This window comes from Carica papaya, chromosome 7 (assembly GCF_054855325.1).
Source record: "Carica papaya isolate Zhongbai chromosome 7, ASM5485532v1, whole genome shotgun sequence".
NCBI classification, from domain to species: Eukaryota; Viridiplantae; Streptophyta; class Magnoliopsida; order Brassicales; family Caricaceae; genus Carica; species Carica papaya.
The window spans coordinates 7,105,057-7,123,295 of NC_142315.1; the positions used below are offsets into that span (position 1 = coordinate 7,105,057).

Genomic DNA, 18,239 nt, shown 5'->3' on the forward strand with positions numbered 1-18,239 from the left:
ATCTCAGCTCGCGAGTACCCATCGCCGGACCACGTGAACTTACCGCCATGTCCGCCTTTCTTCGGCGATCCACTCATTCCCGTCGCAGATCTCCTGTCTTTCCTCGCATCAGACTTACCCGTACTGCTCTTTTGGCTTTTCCCACTGTTCTTCATCTTCCGATCTCAAATTCTCTCTGCTTAGTGTGACGCGTGGTGGAAGTAGGCGTGAGAGGGTGTATTTATATGAGCCGAGGAAAACAGTAGCAGCTTGATTCTATGGGTAGGCCAGTGTGTGGGCTTGGAATCCAGGGCCACGAAATGGATAAAAACGAACAAATCAAAAATAATTATTTACGAGATGAGGTGCCATGGACAGTCTGTTTAAGTATTAGATTATTTATTTGGTTTAGATAATAAGATTACTTGCCGCCGTACACATGGCACAATGATCACAAATAATAATTTGAAATTTTTTCTCTAATCAGAGTGTTTTTTTCTTTTTCTCTTTTTTTTTTTTTTTTTTTCTTCTTCTCTCTAATAAGCTTGAGGTGGTTTACTTGCATATATAAAATCGTGGTGTGCCCTCCAAGCATAAATATAGTATACACCAAAGTCAATAAATTGAATCCATAAAAACTTCAAAGATTCCAAGACTTGACCGTTGAAATATTGTTTGTATAAACTTAGAATTAAAAAATAAATGGATGTAATATGTATTGTTTATTTAGTTGGTAAATAAATAAATAAATTTATATGGTTTATATTTATAAACAAAAAATAACATATTTCATATCTATTGGGTATAATGAAGTCAAGTGGGTATCAACAATATTTAATGACAGTTTATTTTAAAAATCAATGGTTCTTAATTTCAATAAACTTTAATAGTAACCTTTGCAATTTCCAAAATACTTTTCACCTACATCAGTATGCTTTGTTTTACATTATAAAAATTTCAAGTATTCTTATGGTTAAAAAAAGTTAACAACTACTACATTAAAAAAAAAAAACAAAAGTTGATAACTACATATATTTTCAGCATTTATGGACAATTTCATTATTAAATTAAAATAAATTAAACCATGATAAATACTAATAATTTTTTATTTAAATATTTAATTAACTTTTTTATAATAATTTATTATTTTAACGTACAGTATCATTTAAATAATGAGTCTTAGTGAAATTATGTTCAAATATTTTCAATATTTTATTCTTATTTACCAAATTGATTATCTTTTAATCACTTATTTATCTCTATATATAATTTATGCAGTTATAACTAATAATATTTTAATATTGTATTTGTTTATTTATCTAAATACATAATAAAAATATACTTTTATTATTATTTTTTAAGTTAACTAATTCAAAATTTGGTGTTTATTTTATGATAATATGGTATTACGTGGTTTAATTTTTTTTGTTACTCTTTTATGAAATATTTTTAGAGAATATTTAAAAATACATATTTCGATTTTTAAATATAAATATTTAAAAATCTAAACTAAATAAATTACAATAAAAAATAATAACTTGAAGAAACTAATAATTTTAAATTAAATAATAAAGTCAGAAATAAATCACAAATACTAAACACAATAGACTATAATGTATTCAATAAATTACTAAATTAGTTTATGATGTTTGATATTTATTATAATTTAATTTTAAATTTTTAATTGATTATAAGTTTGTCCATAAAATTTTTTATTTGTTAAATGATTAGATGATGTTTTAATACTTTAAAAATTAACTATAATTAATTAATAATTTTGATTTATTTTGTTAAAAATAAAAATAAAAAGAGTAATTGAAATAGATTTAAAAAATATCAAAAATTATTTAATTATAATAAAAAAATATTAAAATTAAAATTATAAATTAATTTAATAATTTATTCTATTAATATATATAATTTAAATCACAAAAGACTTGGTTATATTTAATATATACATATATATAATGTTAGATTGTTAAGGAAAAAAACATTAAATTTTGGTTAGTGGTTCACGGCAACAATCGTCTCTTACTTGTCAACATTTCATTGGCGAACCAAAATAACTGTACTCTATCCAAAGCAGGGAAGCCCAGTAAAGAAATGGCTTTCTCCAAGCCCTAAAGTTGAATGCAAGCAGAGACAGAAACTATCAAAACCTTTGAGCGTGTAAGAGAAGGCAAGTGATGCTGTGAGGGTCTTTTTGCGCAGACAATTCTTTTAAAGGAAATTAAAAAACAAGGAAATTATAAAGGGGGCTAATACTTAACTGCTATGTTTACATCCTTTACCATTTTCCTCTCGCCTGTTTCTCCTTCTCATTTCCTATCCTTCAATCGTCTTCCTCCCTCTCTGCCTCCTTCTGGTGAGACCTCAAAATCATCTCTCTCTATATGTACACGCGTATGTATCCATTTGTCGTTTTCTGTTCCTCTCTATTCACTTGCTGCTTTACTTCGAGTCTTGTTTCTGACCTTACTTTATGCTGCTGTCTTCGTGGCCACTTTGAACTCGCATTACGTTTAAGCTCGTGTTATTAGCACAGTTTCTTTATATTTCCATGTGGTTAGACTTTTTATGTTTACGTTGAAGATTCAAGAATCAGTAGCCTTATGCGGCTGGCGAATCTAGTTTTTGCTATATCTATATGTTTTTGATATATATGTATGTGCGTGTATACCGTGGGAGAAAATTATTTCAGCGTTATTTGGTTGGTTGGCTTGATTTCTAAGCCAGGGATTGACAGATTGGGTACATGTTGTGATTCCATTTAGTTGCTCATTTGACTTGCCAATTTTATTAGGTTTTGCGGTAAAGTAAAATTAGTGAAAACAGTAACTCCAAATCTTAATTTCTCTTTAGCGACTTCAGTTCCTGAATTAAAATGTAATATTTATTTATAGGTATTTACCAACGGATTCTCTGATCTGATCATGTTCAGTCTCACATTTTATTTTCCCTTCTCTCTCTCTTTTTTTTTTTTTTGGTTCGAGACAGTAATTGCAATCAATTTATTGTTCTTTTATCTGTTCATTATCCTTCATTCATTCTAGCAAAATAGAACGGAGGCTGAATTTAAACTTTAAATCCTTACTATATTCAGAATGTCTTGTCACATTACATTAAGGAAGTTGTTAATTTGGAGAAGTTTCTATCATGTAATATACAGAAGATTTTTTTGCGTGCAGTTCTTTGTTACTTCTTGTTTATTTTTTAATTCTTTATTATGTTGAAGCAAATCCTTATAGTTATTTATGTGGTGACTATGAAACTAGACAGACCTTTTGAGGACAACATCAAGAAGACTTATTTCGGCAACTAAAACACAGTCAATATCAACCATGGCAACTGTAAGTTGATCGAATGCAAACCAAAAAAGTTGTTTAAGCGTTTCTATCCGTATATGTCATTGTTGAATAGTGGAAATCAATGTAGCTGTAATTACCCAGTTGAGATACTTTCACAAGTTAAACTATGGCAAAGATGTTTATCTTGGGTATTGATTTTGAATGTTGTGCACAGGATGAAGAGAATATTGGCAATTTAAAGCGACAATTGGCTAAACTCTTTGAAGAGTCCCTTAAATTAACAGTTCCTGATGAATCTAATGTTGAGCCGTTAGTTGCTGCATGCACTGCAAAATTTGGCGATTACCAATGGTATGACTTAAGTTGGTTCCATGAGTCATTTGTTGCATGCTAAATCAGATTTTTTTTTTCTTTAATGTGTTTCTCTACATGCAGTAATAATGCCATGGACCTCTGGTCCAAAATCAAAGGAAAGGGCAGTGGATTCAGGGGTCCTCCATCAGTCGGACAGGTATTAGCATTGACATTATAGATGTTTCCAGTCTTGTTTCAGACATTTACTTGTTAGCTTTGTATGATAATCGTCATTTTTATTTGCTTTTACATTTTTAACAGGCCATCATGAAAAATCTTCCACCATCCAAAATGATAGAATCATGCTCTGTAGCTGGACCTGGATTTGTAAATGTTGTATTATCCAAAAATTGGATGGCTGAGGTGTTCTCCTTGTTCTTATACTCGTTTGCTCATTTCATTAGTTTTTTGAGTTATGTTATCCATTTTTGAAGGTGCTTTTCTTATCATATTCCTTCCATTGACCTTAAAAGAATCACATGTACTTCATCTGCAGAACATTCAAAAGATGCTTATTGATGGAGTTGAAACATGGGCACCTAGTATTTCTGTCAAAAGAGCTGTGGTTGACTTTTCATCACCCAATATTGCCAAAGAAATGCATGTTGGTCACTTACGATCTACTATTATTGGTGACACGTTAGCTCGTTTGCTTGAGTTCTCAAAGGTTGACGTTCTACGACGAAACCATGTTGGTGATTGGGGGACACAGGTAGATGCTTCTATCTTTTCTAAGAGCTTGTCTTTTTTCTATTTTTATTTTGTTGTCTACTCTTTTCTTGAGAATAATGAAAATCAGTTTTTTGCTTTCAAATTTACTGCACCAACATTTGGCATTTAAAATCCAACAAATTTATTATGGTGTCAAATAGATTTATATGCTATTCTCTGCTGGTGCAAAGTCGACTATAATTTCTCTGCCAATTTTTGTTTTTGAAATAAACAAGTGAGGTATATATTAACATGGTACCAAAAATAGGAGGTACTACCCATGGACAATTTACATAAGTGTTAGGGAAACCATGACATTTCCAAAATTCTCATCACTAATAATGTCATATACTAACAAAATAACCTCTAAAAAATGAATCTACCTATCCCTTATTTTGTACATACTACTCTCAACACCCTCAAAAGTTTTAGAATTCCTTTCTTTTCAAATAGTTAAGAAATCAGTCAAAAAAATTAAGTTAGCAGTATTGCCTTTTACATATACACCATCCCAAACCCAAATGTCCATACTAACCGACACTGCCACCACCCACGCAATCCCTAAAAGCCCATTCACTATACACCATAGATTGTAAGTTATAGGACACCACAACAAAAGATGAATGCACGTCTCCTCCGTTTGAAGACAGCCATAGCACCTATTAACCAAATACATTCCCCTTCTGATTTTATCAATTGTTAAGATCTTCTCTAAAGATGCTTCCCAAGCCAAAAAAGCAATACGTGGAAGAGCCTTGGTTTTCCATATTTGCACAGTCGGGAAAACAGAACTGCTATTACTCTCCCAAGAACACAGAAATCTGTAATAAGTCGAAACAGAAAACTCTCCTCTCTTTTCCCATTTCCAAACAGCCTGATCACTGTCTACATTTAACTGTTTTGCCTCAAGAGTCTTCAGTAACTCTTGATCCTCACCAATCTCCCAATCATTCAAGTTTCTGGAGACCTCAACCACCCAAACAGTTACCCAATTGATAATACGGTAAGCTTCCTCAACTGTCATGTTTTTTCTTTGAGCAATAGAGTATATTCTGGGGTACCGTCCCATGAGGTTCCCATCACCTATCCAAACATCCAACCAAACTTTATTTTGTTACCTCTACCAAAATCCCACTTTAGGCATTGCTGGAAATTAGGCCACTGCATTAGTATATTCCTCGATAATCCTCTTCCGTGGGGATTGTTTGTCTATTATATCGTTTTGTTTGTGCATTATATCTCATTTCTTGCTGTTTATTACTGAATGAGAAGCTTCAAATGGGTTTTGAAATGCTTCCATTCATTATCAGCAGTGACTATTTTAAGTTTTTTTCCCCTCTTGTTTTGCCATTTTGAATGTGCTATTTTTAAGTTTTGGTTCATTACTTCAATCAGTTATAAATTTGTTCAAGTTTCTTCTTGCCTGATCTGACAAGCTAATTTTTGTATTTTCTATAATTTTTTTTGTTTTGCAGTTTGGAATGCTAATTGAATTCCTGTTTGAAAAATTCCCCAACTCTGAAGATGTCAATGAAACGGCAATTGGAGATCTACAGGTAAATGAAAACGTGCAATTATTTTGGCTCTTCATCCTTTGTCGTCGGCTTCTTTTCTTTTCAATTTTGTTTGAATATTACAGTGGTGATACCATTACTAGCTAGTTAGTTGAATCCCAAACCATGTTTTTAATACAGTATAGTGAATTTCATAAGCTATGAAACTGTTTATTCTTTTTAGTATAAAAACAAAAAAAAAAGGTCATCGTTTTAATTGAGAGTCTACCAGATGTTAAGCCATATTTGAGACCATGCACGAGTTTTCATATCTTGTTGCAAAGAATCCTTTTGCTTATGACATCATATTTTGTCAAAATCTAAGTAATCTCTTTATAATATCTTTTTGGTCCATGTATGTCCCTACAAAATGTGAATTCAAGTCTAGGTGTTAATAGTTTAACAGGAAATTCTCTCTGGGCAACTCTGATCCATTATTACCATACAGTTATTGCTATTCCAATTTGTATAGACCATTACCGGCACTAAAAGTGTTAGATTTCAATATAAAATATTTTCTTATGAAGTTAGTTAATCTAGTGATCGTGTCAAATTTCTAATTTGTGGGGTGCCTCTGGTAGGCATTTTATAAAGCATCAAAAAAGAGATTCGATGAAGATCCTGCTTTTAAGGAGAGGGCACAACAGGCTGTGGTTCGCCTTCAGGTAAACAGTTTTCCTTCTTATTTTGGGGATTTGTATAAATGATTCATCTTTTGCTCCTTTTTTTTTAATTATCCTAGTGATTTATGATTTAAGTTTCATCATGGATGAATTTAATATTGGTTATTTATTTAACCCAACTCATTTGCAGGGTGGGGAGTCCAAGTACCGCAAAGCATGGGCACAAATATGTGAAATCAGCCGCAATGAGTTTGATAAAGTTTATAAACGCCTTGGAGTTCAGCTAGAAGAGAAGGTAAATTATTAGTTTTCCATTCCATTAAATCATTATGTCACTAATTTTAGCTTTCTATAGGCACCTATAAGATCTTTTTGTCTCATGGTTGGTCTTCTTTTTAATGGAATGAGAGTGGGTTGATTTACTAATTTCAGTTAGTTTTGTTATAGCAACCAGGTGAGCTTTTACGGAGTGAATCTCATAGCTTGCTGGTTCTTTATTTTCTGTAGGCATCAATATTTATATTCTGAATTTTTACTCTCTATTTGGATCATGTTAAATGGTAGAATTTTAATGTATGGTATTTTACGGGCGTGAGAAAACCATGTTTGTTTCAACTTTCAAGGGTAACAAATGATATTTGACTGACAGATTTTGGAGTAAATTTTTAAACCACCAAATTGGTAGTATTTAGTGGGCATTCTATTTGTTTCCCATTATACCCCCATCTAATTTAATTAATTTCATATATGTTCTGAAAATTAAAAATTTATTAAATTAATGTGATAATATTAATAATTATTATTTATTTTATTAAATATAAAATTTTAATTTGATTATGTACAATAATTATTTATTTAAATACGAATATAATTATATTAATAAATAATTTTTTTTCCTTACACACTTTTTTTATACCATTTACTATTACATATAATATGTAAGGGTAAATTAATAATTTAGTTAAAAATACAATCATACCATTCAATCATTCAAACAAAAATATGGTATTAACATATATTAATAAATCATCATCCAAACGTAAAAAAATTTTACCATTACAATCCTGTGTTATTATCATTCAATTACTGTCTTTACTATACATTAATTAACCATCATTGAAATTTATCCAAACAAAGTTTTAGGGTCTCATTTCACCTAGGTGATTCAGGACTTTCTATAGATAGCTTTATTTAGGATGCTTTGCATGATGTTTTACTATTGTTTGGGGCTTCTCATTTTCAAGTGCTTGGAACTGGTGGGTAGTAAATCAAAATTAATGTTCTCATAGCCAAAGGATTGTTTGTAGTTGATCCCAATTCAGTGGCTTGTGAGTTCTCAATATTGTATTTGTTTTTCTTTTGTATGCAAAAGAAACAAATATGTTTCTTTTGTTTGTATTTTATGCAAATTTGAATTTTCTATATGCTTGCAGTCTATCTTACTTCCAATTTATCAATAGAATAAGCAGTTTTGATTATGGGATCCTTTTTAATATTTTGTAAAAGGGACATATGTAAGAATGTTTAGATAGAAGAACATTGAATAGTTTGCATCAAGTATATATGAAGTCAGAATTTTGTATAAAATTCATACTGTTATCATATTTAAGAAACACCATTTCTAATTATGCGTTTTCCTACTATTCCAAAAAAAAATTATGTGTTTTCCTTGCTAACAGGGGGAAAGCTTCTACAATCCTTATATTCCAAAAGTAATAGAAACATTAAGTAATCAAGGATTAGTAGAAGAAAGTGAAGGTGCTCGTGTTATCTTTATTGAAGGGATCAATATTCCTCTTATTGTTGTCAAAAGTGACGGCGGTTACAACTATGCTTCAACTGATCTAGCTGCTCTTTGGTTAGTGCATCTCGACACTTTGTTGAATAAAATTTGAGGTTGATATATAATGTCTCATCCCACATTTTTTTTGAGAGAAAATAATGTCTCATCCCACATGATAGTACCTTAGGGGAAAAAGTGATAAATGTTTGTGGCTAGTGATTGCTAGAGCATCATCAACTAGCACTTTTGGGTGGACTTGTGTGTCAAGAACTGGAAAATAAGGAATCATAATTTGTTCTCATGATTATTAATTAGTTGCAATTTATTAGCATTCCTATAGTCTAGTCTATATTAGTGGGGTGTGTAGACTATAAAAGGAAGGTTCTACTGTCATTATAAGCAAACAATGAGTGCAAAATATTGAAAATTCCAAAATCTCTTGAACTATAGTTCCATCCCCAATTCTTCCAAATCAATTATTTTTTCCTTTGAAGCACATGAGGATTCCGGGACCTAACAATAGTGTTAGATGATGCATCCTGAACTAACTTAACTAATATTGATGTTATTATCCTTAAGTAATTTGTTCATATTCTATATAGTCCTGTACTATCTTTCCAAGCATGTTAAGAGTTTCAAAAGTTCGTAGGCTATCCATATTATTATTTTTTTTGAAATAAAAAGTGTAACGAATATATATTAATAGAGTACCAAGAAAATAGGGGATACCACCCATTACAAAAGTGTTACAATGTAGTTAGTGTGTTAGTGACAACCAAAATTCTCATCACTAATTATGTCATGTCCTAATAAAATAAATACAGAATAATGCGTTTATCTATTTTTTAATCTATACAAATCACCCAATTTACCCTCAAAAGCCATAGAATTTCTCTCCTTCCATAAAACCCAAAAAATGGTTAATGGAATCATTTTTGACAGCATTCTATCAAAGTGCACAGCATCCTAAGCCCACAATTCCTCCCTTACAGATCCAGCCACTGTCCAATTTATACCAAGTAGATTTTAAATAAGACTCCACAACTCAAAAGCCACAGGACGCCACGACAACACATGATTACACGATTCTTCTGCTTTCATGCATAAATAACATCTATTTGGAATGCAAAACCCTCTAACTTTTAATTTGTCAATAGTCAGTGTACATTCCCTGGAAGCTTCCCAAGCAAAAAACTCGCATTCTTGGTGGGACTTTAGTTTTCCAAATCTGCCTCACAGGAAAATAATGTATCCGTTCAAGATTTTTACTGGTGATCTAAATATAATAGGACTTCACTGAAAAACTACTGCTTTTTTCCAATTTCCAAATAACTCTATCGTCCATAGGATTTATCTGTTGTGAAGCCAGCAGCTGCAGTAAACTTTCATACTCAGACTTCTCATTATTGCAGATTTCTTGAAACATTTATCCACCAAATCACACAGCCATTATTCATTCTGTAAGCATCCTGGACCAGCATGTTTTTTGTCTGCGCAATAGCATAAATTCTCAATATTTACTCCTCAAGCGCTTATTCTCAATCCAGGCATCATTCCAAAATTTTTTTTTGTTACCTCTACCAATTTTCCACAACAGATTGTCATGGAAACTAGGCTATTGCATCAGAATTTTTTTCCACAAGCTTCTGCCATACTGCTTCCCAGATCTCTCACCCCCTTTGTTATCCCAATTCAGGTCACCCCACCTGATTGCAATTATCTTCCTCCATAATCTTTCATCCTCCATACAGAATCTCCACAACCATTTCTCCTGTAGAGCCACATTTAAATCCACCAAGGACCTAATTCCCAACCCTCCATATCTGGAATACCTTTTAACCTCCTCCCATTTAACTAAATGGAATTTTCAGTTCTCCTCTTCATTACCCCACAAAAATCTATTTTGAATGGTTTCTAATTTTTTAGCAATATTAACCGGAATTGTAAGAGTAGATAAGTTGGCCATGGTGCTTTTTATAAGAGTGATCCTGCCTCTCTTGGACAAAAAATTCCTCTTCCAACCAGTAAGTTTCCTTCCAAATAATTCAAACACTGGTTTGCAAGTAGATTTATTTTTATACTTGACTCCCAAGGGCATCCCTAAATACTTAATTGGCAACGACACTTCCTTGCATTCCATCACATCTGTGAACAGACTACCATTCCCTTCTCTCCCGATTCTGACCAGCTCCGCCTTTTGCAGTCCATCGGATACCCATTGACTAGGTTAATACCTTCCACACTCGGGGCTAAAATTTCTTCCATTGTCAGGTCGACTAAGGATGTTATCGCCTGGGCCTGAACTTCATCTTCATGTAAAACTATTGCTAAACTGATGTCATCCCCATCACTGTCCTCCACCTCCGATTCCACAATAGAAGATTGTTTGGCCATTACTTCATTTTCCTCTTCCTCTCCCACCTTAAAGTCGTGCGTCTCGGCCATTAGATCTTCTCCTCTAGGGCTTCCACAACTTGGAACTCTCTGTGTTTCTTAATTGTCGGACGAAATGATTTCCAAACCCTTTAAACTGGATGATTCCCCCCGGATCGGTTGAAACTAACAGGTTGCACAGTGTGATTTAAACAATTTCCTCTATGGTATTCTTCAGTTGGGCTAGGCTTTGCTATCCATTTTTCTTTTTCAGCCCATGTATAACGTTTTCTGCCCAAAGTCTCGGCTCTATAGTTCTGTGCTTGGCCCACCAAAGCACTGGCACCCTCCCTTCTAAACATATGCTCTAATAAAACATTAGGCCTCCTAGATTCAGAGTTGGGTCGAACGCGGGTCACCCACCCCGCCAAGTGTGTTTGCCCTACCCGCTTCTCCTTTCCTTCCTTCGTTTTTAGAGCTGCCGCATACGACTTTGCACCTCCTGCTTTCCCTGAGAAGTGTATTGGTTCTGAGCAATGTGGGCATGCAAAAGCGGCTTTCCACTAGGACCCCATCGATGCTACACTCTTAGTAGGCTTTTGCAAATTTCTATTTGCTCTCGATTTGGAAACAGGAGCACGAATAGGTTTATTGGCAAGTTCAAATACAACAACCATCAACTTCCACCAAACCTTACCTTATTCTCCGACTGGGAAAAAAATTATTTTCGCATTGTTGTTCTACTGGATTGTCAACGTCAGATACTCCCCACGGAAGTTTTTACCATACGCAATCCAAAGCTCATATCTATTACATACCAAATGTTTTGCCCAAACACCCCTCTTGCACTTCCAGCAAAAATCATCTAGTGTGTCCAGAAGCCATTCAACCTCTATTTGATCTAGATAAGTTGACTTTTTGAACCCTCGTCCGTTCTCACTTATTCTCAAACCATCCAGTTTCCTCCCCACACATACCAGATCATACGATTTGTTTTCCACAGCCAGAAACCTCCTCCCGTATGACATCTTAAACCCCCAGCACAGACGGCCTCAGTGGCCGGCCGGAGGACGGAAGGGCAGGTCAGTGACTCGCTATGGAGAAATCCCCACTAGAGAGCATTGAACAAACTTGAACCCTTCTTGTGGTTGCTTCGAGATGGCAGAATCCGTACAGCCAATACTTTCATCTTATTTATCCATATTACACATTGTTCATTTTCTGTTGATTTTTGATGGATGCTAATTACTTCAGATTATGATTATGATGATTATTCCTTATGTTAAAGCTGTATTCATTTGAGTCCTTATGTTGCAGGACAAATTAGAGCTAATTAGCCTATTTAGGGACTAGTGAATCAAATCTATATATCACACATATTGTTTCTTAAAACATTACCCTAAAAATTCTTAAACTTCACAATTAAAGTTTGATTGCATCACACCACCAAAAAGATTGAGAAAATTCTCAAGAACTCTTAATTAAACAAGTGAACCTTCCCTCAAAAGTGAGATTAGGAACGTCTTTATAGTGTTTCCTCAAAAATTCTTAAGCATCAAAAAACCAGAAAATTTGAGAAAACTCTCAAGAAACCTTCCCTTAGGATTACAAAGATATTTATAATGTTCCCATGTAACCTTTCCAAAAAATATTTTTAAACTAAAAATTACTAATATTAATAAGAGTAGGAAAACTAATAACTTGAAGAAAATAAAATTCTAAAGTTACACAAACTATAATGGCAGGCTTCTAAACAGTGCTATAGTTTTATTTTTAAAAGAATTATAATTTTTAATCGTTTTAGGAAATTCAAAACTAATGCATTCTGCATCACTTAACACATGTTTTTTACTTTGATGGTAAGAATCAAACACAAGATCACTGGCTTCTTAAACATAAAACCGTTTCCATACTTGTTTTTTGAATTAGCTTGCTCTATTTATGTCAGTATGACTTTTATTATACTTGTTTTTAAACATTATTTCTTATGATTGTAATACTTGAAATATTTAGGTATCGCCTTAATGAAGAGACAGCTGATTGGATTATATATGTTACTGATGTCGGCCAGCAGCAGCATTTTGATATGGTATTCAAAGTAAGTATCCAGAGCCATGTTCTGTCTCTGTCATGCTGTGTTAGTTGAGTTTGACATTCTACTTCATTTAGTTTTCTAGTATTTGATATGGAAAAGAATTTAATATTGTCTGTTTCAGGCTGCCAAACGTGCTGGTTGGCTCCCTGATAATGGTAGCACGTATCCTAAAACTAGCCATGTTGGTTTTGGTCTTGTATTGGGAGAGGATGGCAAGCGCTTTCGAACAAGGAACACAGAAGTGGTTCGATTAGTTGATTTACTTGATGAAGCCAAGACTCGTAGTAAAGCGGCACTTATTGAGCGTGGTATTGCATTAGATGATCCGTCTTTTAGTTCATGAAAAGATTTAATTGTTATGTCTATCTTTTGCAATTATTGGTTGAATATTCATGGTTCCTGTCAATTTGAAGTCATCATGGTAAGAGGTGTAATTATGTAACATCTTGCTTTCTTATTCTGGTTAGGTAAGGACAAAGAGTGGACTGCGGAGGAGCTTGAACAAACTGCTGAGGCGGTTGGTTATGGTGCTGTTAAGTGAGTGGTTTATGTTGTTGCTTTCTGTTCTGATGCTTTAAATTATTGGTAGTTATAGTGCCAAGTAGGTGATTTGTGGTTTCCTTGCTGGTGTCTTAAATTTTCTTGTAAATAATATAGTATTTGCACCTTGGGAAATGGTGCCAAGAGTGCACTGGTAGAAGGTTAGTCAAGGTCTTGGTGTTGATATTTTGCTGCAATAATATAGACCAAAATGTTGGAATAACATATACTAAATGTTCGTCACCTTTTCCCTTGAACTACATGGTGGAGCTGCTGAAATGTGTTATGGTATGTTGTTTTTATGTTCACTGTCTCTTAGACAGGACAGTTAATGATAGCTGTTGCCCTAGGACCTTATATACTCTTTTCAGCATATGGTTTGGTTGTTGCTTATCATTGGCAAAATTCAAAATTATATTTTTATATAGGCTATGTTTTTGTGGAATTCATTTGCAAATCAATACTTCAATTAGCAGATGATATAAATTCTATTAGAAGATTAAAAAATGACCTCATGAAATTCTATTTTAGGTCAATTTTGTCATGTTAAGGAGTATTTTCACCATTTTCTAGTAATTTTTTTTACTGTTTATATTTCAAAGGAAAAAAATTCACCATTTTCTAGTTGAACTAAATGTGGAATTACATATGATTCCAAAATAATCTAGATATGTTCCAGACATAACCATAATTGTTTCAGGAAGCGATTATTCTGTTTGAGTTAATTGGAAAAGGTTTTATCAGTTTTTTGGAATCCTTTATTTGCAAGACCTTGAAAAAATGTGAACTGTGATTTATTATACCATGGAATAACTGATGTAATTCAGTTCTAAGTCAGTCTCAAGAATATTATGTTTTGTAACTTTTCCTGGTACAACTCAAAGCTGAGCATGTCCATTTACTAATTGGCTTTTGCCATTTGAGTTGGTTTTATGTTACTGAACACACCGTTTCCTTTTTGTTTCACATGTATTAATTTATTTTTTTCTGTAATTAAGCTCTACACACTTTAACTGATACATGCCTTCTTTTCTGCACGACAGGTATGCTGACCTGAAGAATAACAGATTAACTAATTACACTTTTAACTTTGATCAGATGCTTAATGATAAGGTGCTGACTCTTTGCTGGTTGTAGAATGCAGAAGATTTTGTAATTTATCAGGATCAACTCTTTACTTGATATGGTTTTAGAAAAGCTTTATTATTCATCATCACTATTTGTTATCACTGTTCGTAGTTACTATAGCATCTCTCTCTGTACTAAATTAATACACTGCAGTGATTACCACGGCCATTTATTCATTTCTTCTTTACTTGATATAACAGGGCAACACTGCTGTCTATCTGCTTTACGCTCATGCTCGGATCTGTTCAATCATTAGAAAATCTGGTAAAGACATAGAGGAGCTGAAGAAGGTAATTTCTCTTGCTACTTGAAGTTCCAGCTTTCATAGACATGCAATTAACCTTTTCCTTTATGTGATTAGATTTGCATTCTAAAGCTAAATTGCTTTAAATAAACTTTTAAAGCTTTTTGTGTTTTATTTGGTTATTCGTGATTGAATAAGTTAATGGGTGCTGAACAATCTAGTTGGGCTCAGGTCACCGATTATTTTTTGAAACTCAGTGTAAGGTACCTCTGAGATGATGTCTAGACAGCTTATTCATATATGTATATAAACGTGCACATATAAAGATCATGGATATTTAAATCTGTGTATGACAGACCTACATACATCAGTTTCGGGTTCTGGTATAGACATGCACAAAAACATCTGTATTTATCTTTGCACACTCACATATATACATATATACATATATATACACATTCTTTATTCGAAAAGAAATACATGTGTACACATTTAAATCAGTAGTTATACACACCTCAAATTTTGAAAGTGACCCAAATCACATAAACTCTTTTGTATTTTGTTTATGCTTCAAGTTCCAAAGGTCTCTAATAATATTATTTTTATAACCATGTGCTGCCCCATATGTGGAAATTTCAGTCATGTGATTGGGATCCATGTGTGTACATGATTCTGTATTTTTTCTTAAAAAAGCCTGTAGTAGAATTTTTTTTTTTGGTTATATAATCTGTTGCTGCTCAGTAATATCAAAAATCAGATTCTGTGTTTCAATTTCTTATAATTGCACCAATTTTTTTTTTTTTTTTAATATAGACGGGGACGCTCATATTAGATCATGTGGATGAGCGTGCTCTGGGGCTTCACTTGCTGCAATTTGCAGAGGTAGGACATCAATCCAACAGAACTAAATTGTCTCTTTTGCGATGTGACCTCTGCTTGAATAACTGTGATAACTATTAAAAATGTGCTCTGTGATCAGATTGTTGAGGAGGCCTGCACCAATCTGTTGCCAAACAAGTTGTGTGAATACCTCTATAATTTATCTGAATACTTCACCAAATTCTATTCTAATTGCCAGGTTTGGTTTAAGATTAGTTATGCTTTTTGATACTGGAATTTCTAATTATTTTGGTATTGTAAGTTTTAATGAATTACTTGTTTCTTCATTAAAAATTATGCAGGTAGTTGGGTCTCCAGAGGAAACAAGTCGATTATTGCTATGTGAGGCAACTGCTACTGTTATGAGGAAATGCTTTCACCTACTTGGAATTGTACCCGTTTACAAGATATGATATTTCACAATGCAAATTCATAACCCATCATGAGAGGGTTAAGTATTGATTTTGTTTCGACCCCGGAAAATTTGTATACAGTATGATTTGTTGATGGTGGAAAAATTTTGCTATTTGCAAAAATGATAAGTAGCCAAATATTTTTCCAGATAATATTATTTCATTCATGTAGTATATGGGCAGTTAAATTTCCTAATGGAATGGTCTTATTTTCATCTCTTAGTTGATTCAATCCCGCTTTATTTAGGCATGGTACTTGGTACAAAGTTGTTCTGCGAGCAATGGGATGGATGGTGAATAAACACTGCACGGTAAGGCAACCGGTTGTACTGAGTTGGCTGGTTCTGCTTCGTCAAATGGCAACATAAATATCTGATTGTATTTGGTTCATAAATGTTTGTTGGTTAACCAAAATCTCTCCTTAAAAAATTTAATGTTTTGGTTGGTATTTATTAATTTAGTCGGTAAATAAATAAGTGATTTTGGTTTGTACAAAGGACAGGGATTGAACTTTGTCTGCCCGATCTAAATATGAGTAGCTCAAGTTTAATTCTAGAATATGCTTTTCAACAAATTTTGAAGTATTGGTGGGTTTTAATTAATTAGATATGGTAGGGTAAGTGTGCAAAGTAGTGAGACTGAATTTGGTTCATCCAATTTAGTTATGATTTAAAGGTAGATGGTTGGTGTTAAGAGGTAGGTCGGGATTTCCCCTAATAATATTATGCTTGTTCTAATATTAAATCATTACCTAGATATAATATTATTAAATTAAAAAATTAATAATTAATTCCGAGAAGTAAATTTCTTTCAATTTTCCACCTCTTTAAGTCTCAAAGGCACCTTAAAGGAATTCAGCAAATTAAAGCGTTCGATTGTTGAATGAACTCCAAACTTAATTGGGAATTAAATTTACTTATGTGACTTTGGGAATAGAACAAGAACTTAATTCTTTCATGTGATTCTGAAGCAGGAAAAAAAATATATATATATATATATATATTACATTAAGAAGTAACCCAAGTGTCATCTACTTTTATCCCTCTTAAGTTTGAATCTTAATCGGATGTTCGATCTTGCACATACTCATTTCTACGGAAACAGATAAGTATATATATATCTATATCTCACTGGCCATGGACATCCAAGCAAGTATGTTACTGCTATCTACTCTTGAAACCTTGAACATGTCATCAAGCTGTGTCATAAACTACTTCCTAACTATGAAGGTATTATTAATAATTAACACCACTATTAAAAAGAATCAATCCTAAATTAAAAGAAAAAGAAAAGGTTCCTTCACTTTTGGATGAAATTTCCTGAAAATGCTACGATCAATAAACTAGAAACAACAAAATAAAAAAGAGAAAAAGGCCTCAAGTTTTAGGTTAGGTTACGGGGTGCTTTGTTATGCTATATCAAAAAGAAAAAACTCGCTTGGAATATAGAACAACATGCACGTTGTATATATGTCGAAGAGGTGCTGTGCATGAATTAAGCAGTGGTCTTCTTGGCAAGGGAAGATAGAAAAGGTCCCCTTGAAGAAGTCTTCTTTGAAATGGTGGCTTTAGGACTGTATGGCCTGTGACCATCTAATCCTCCTCCATAGCTCTTGCACGACTTCATTCTCATCCTGTAACCGTACCCTTTCTTCGCAAGATCCTCCACGCTCTTTACACTTGCTAGAGATGTAAATGATTGAGACTTCCCTTGATAATACTTCGATAAACCTCTCCTGCTCATACCATAAACAATAATAATAATTAACCCACCATCAATATTAGAGATTTACTTTGAATACCATTCATAAATAAAGGTTCCAGAATGACACACTAACTTTATAGGGAGTTGGACCATGAGGTCAGATAATTGATAGAGAGGTCCCATTGGAGATGGCAGTGGTGAAGAACCAATATTGTACGATGATGCATCCTCTGTTAAATCTAACAACGAAGAGGATGAAGAAACAGAAATTGTTGAATCTTCAAAGGAGGATTCAACAGACGCTGAATCGCTCATAACTGGGTTATTGTAATCACCTTCCATCATCACCCAGTTACAACTTTCATCTCCATTATTGCTTGTCTCTATTGGCTTCAATTCCAGATGCTCAAATATTTTCTTTGCTGCTTCATCCATTTTGATCGATTCCCGACGCAACAAAAACGGGCTTCTAAGTGCTGCGTGATCTTAGAATAGGCTGCATACGCAAACATACATACTTCCTGCTGGATTCCAGTATCTATCTATTTATAT

General features: G+C 33.3%; 2 protein-coding genes across 5 annotated transcripts; one reads left to right on the forward strand and one right to left on the reverse strand.

Annotated features, from left to right (window-relative positions):
• The first annotated feature begins 2,109 nt into the window (after window positions 1-2,109).
• Window positions 2,110-16,198, forward strand: LOC110812417 (arginine--tRNA ligase, chloroplastic/mitochondrial-like). Of its 4 annotated transcripts, none has more exons than XM_088207374.1 (18): window positions 2,110-2,382; window positions 3,255-3,329; window positions 3,502-3,638; window positions 3,723-3,798; window positions 3,903-4,004; window positions 4,138-4,353; window positions 5,828-5,908; window positions 6,487-6,570; window positions 6,719-6,823; window positions 8,208-8,386; window positions 12,698-12,782; window positions 12,901-13,087; window positions 13,247-13,316; window positions 14,363-14,432; window positions 14,648-14,737; window positions 15,505-15,573; window positions 15,671-15,769; window positions 15,873-16,198. In XM_088207374.1, exons 1-18 carry the CDS (start codon window positions 2,254-2,256, stop codon window positions 15,981-15,983), a joined length of 1,965 nt encoding a protein of 654 aa, XP_088063500.1. In that variant the 5' UTR covers window positions 2,110-2,253; the 3' UTR covers window positions 15,984-16,198. The 4 variants fall into 4 exon arrangements, with proteins under 4 accessions (XP_088063500.1, XP_088063501.1, XP_088063502.1 ...); XM_088207375.1 differs by having other exon boundaries at window positions 2,110-2,344; window positions 3,259-3,329; XM_088207376.1 differs by having other exon boundaries at window positions 2,126-2,382; window positions 3,259-3,329.
• Window positions 16,199-17,194: 996 nt separating this feature from the next.
• On the reverse strand, window positions 17,195-18,239 carry OXS3 (oxidative stress 3). The gene is made up of 2 exons (XM_022039223.2): window positions 17,821-18,239; window positions 17,195-17,718 (listed from the first exon to the last, which is right to left on the reverse strand). Exons 1-2 carry the CDS (start codon window positions 18,120-18,122, stop codon window positions 17,478-17,480), a joined length of 543 nt encoding a protein of 180 aa, XP_021894915.1. The 5' UTR covers window positions 18,123-18,239; the 3' UTR covers window positions 17,195-17,477.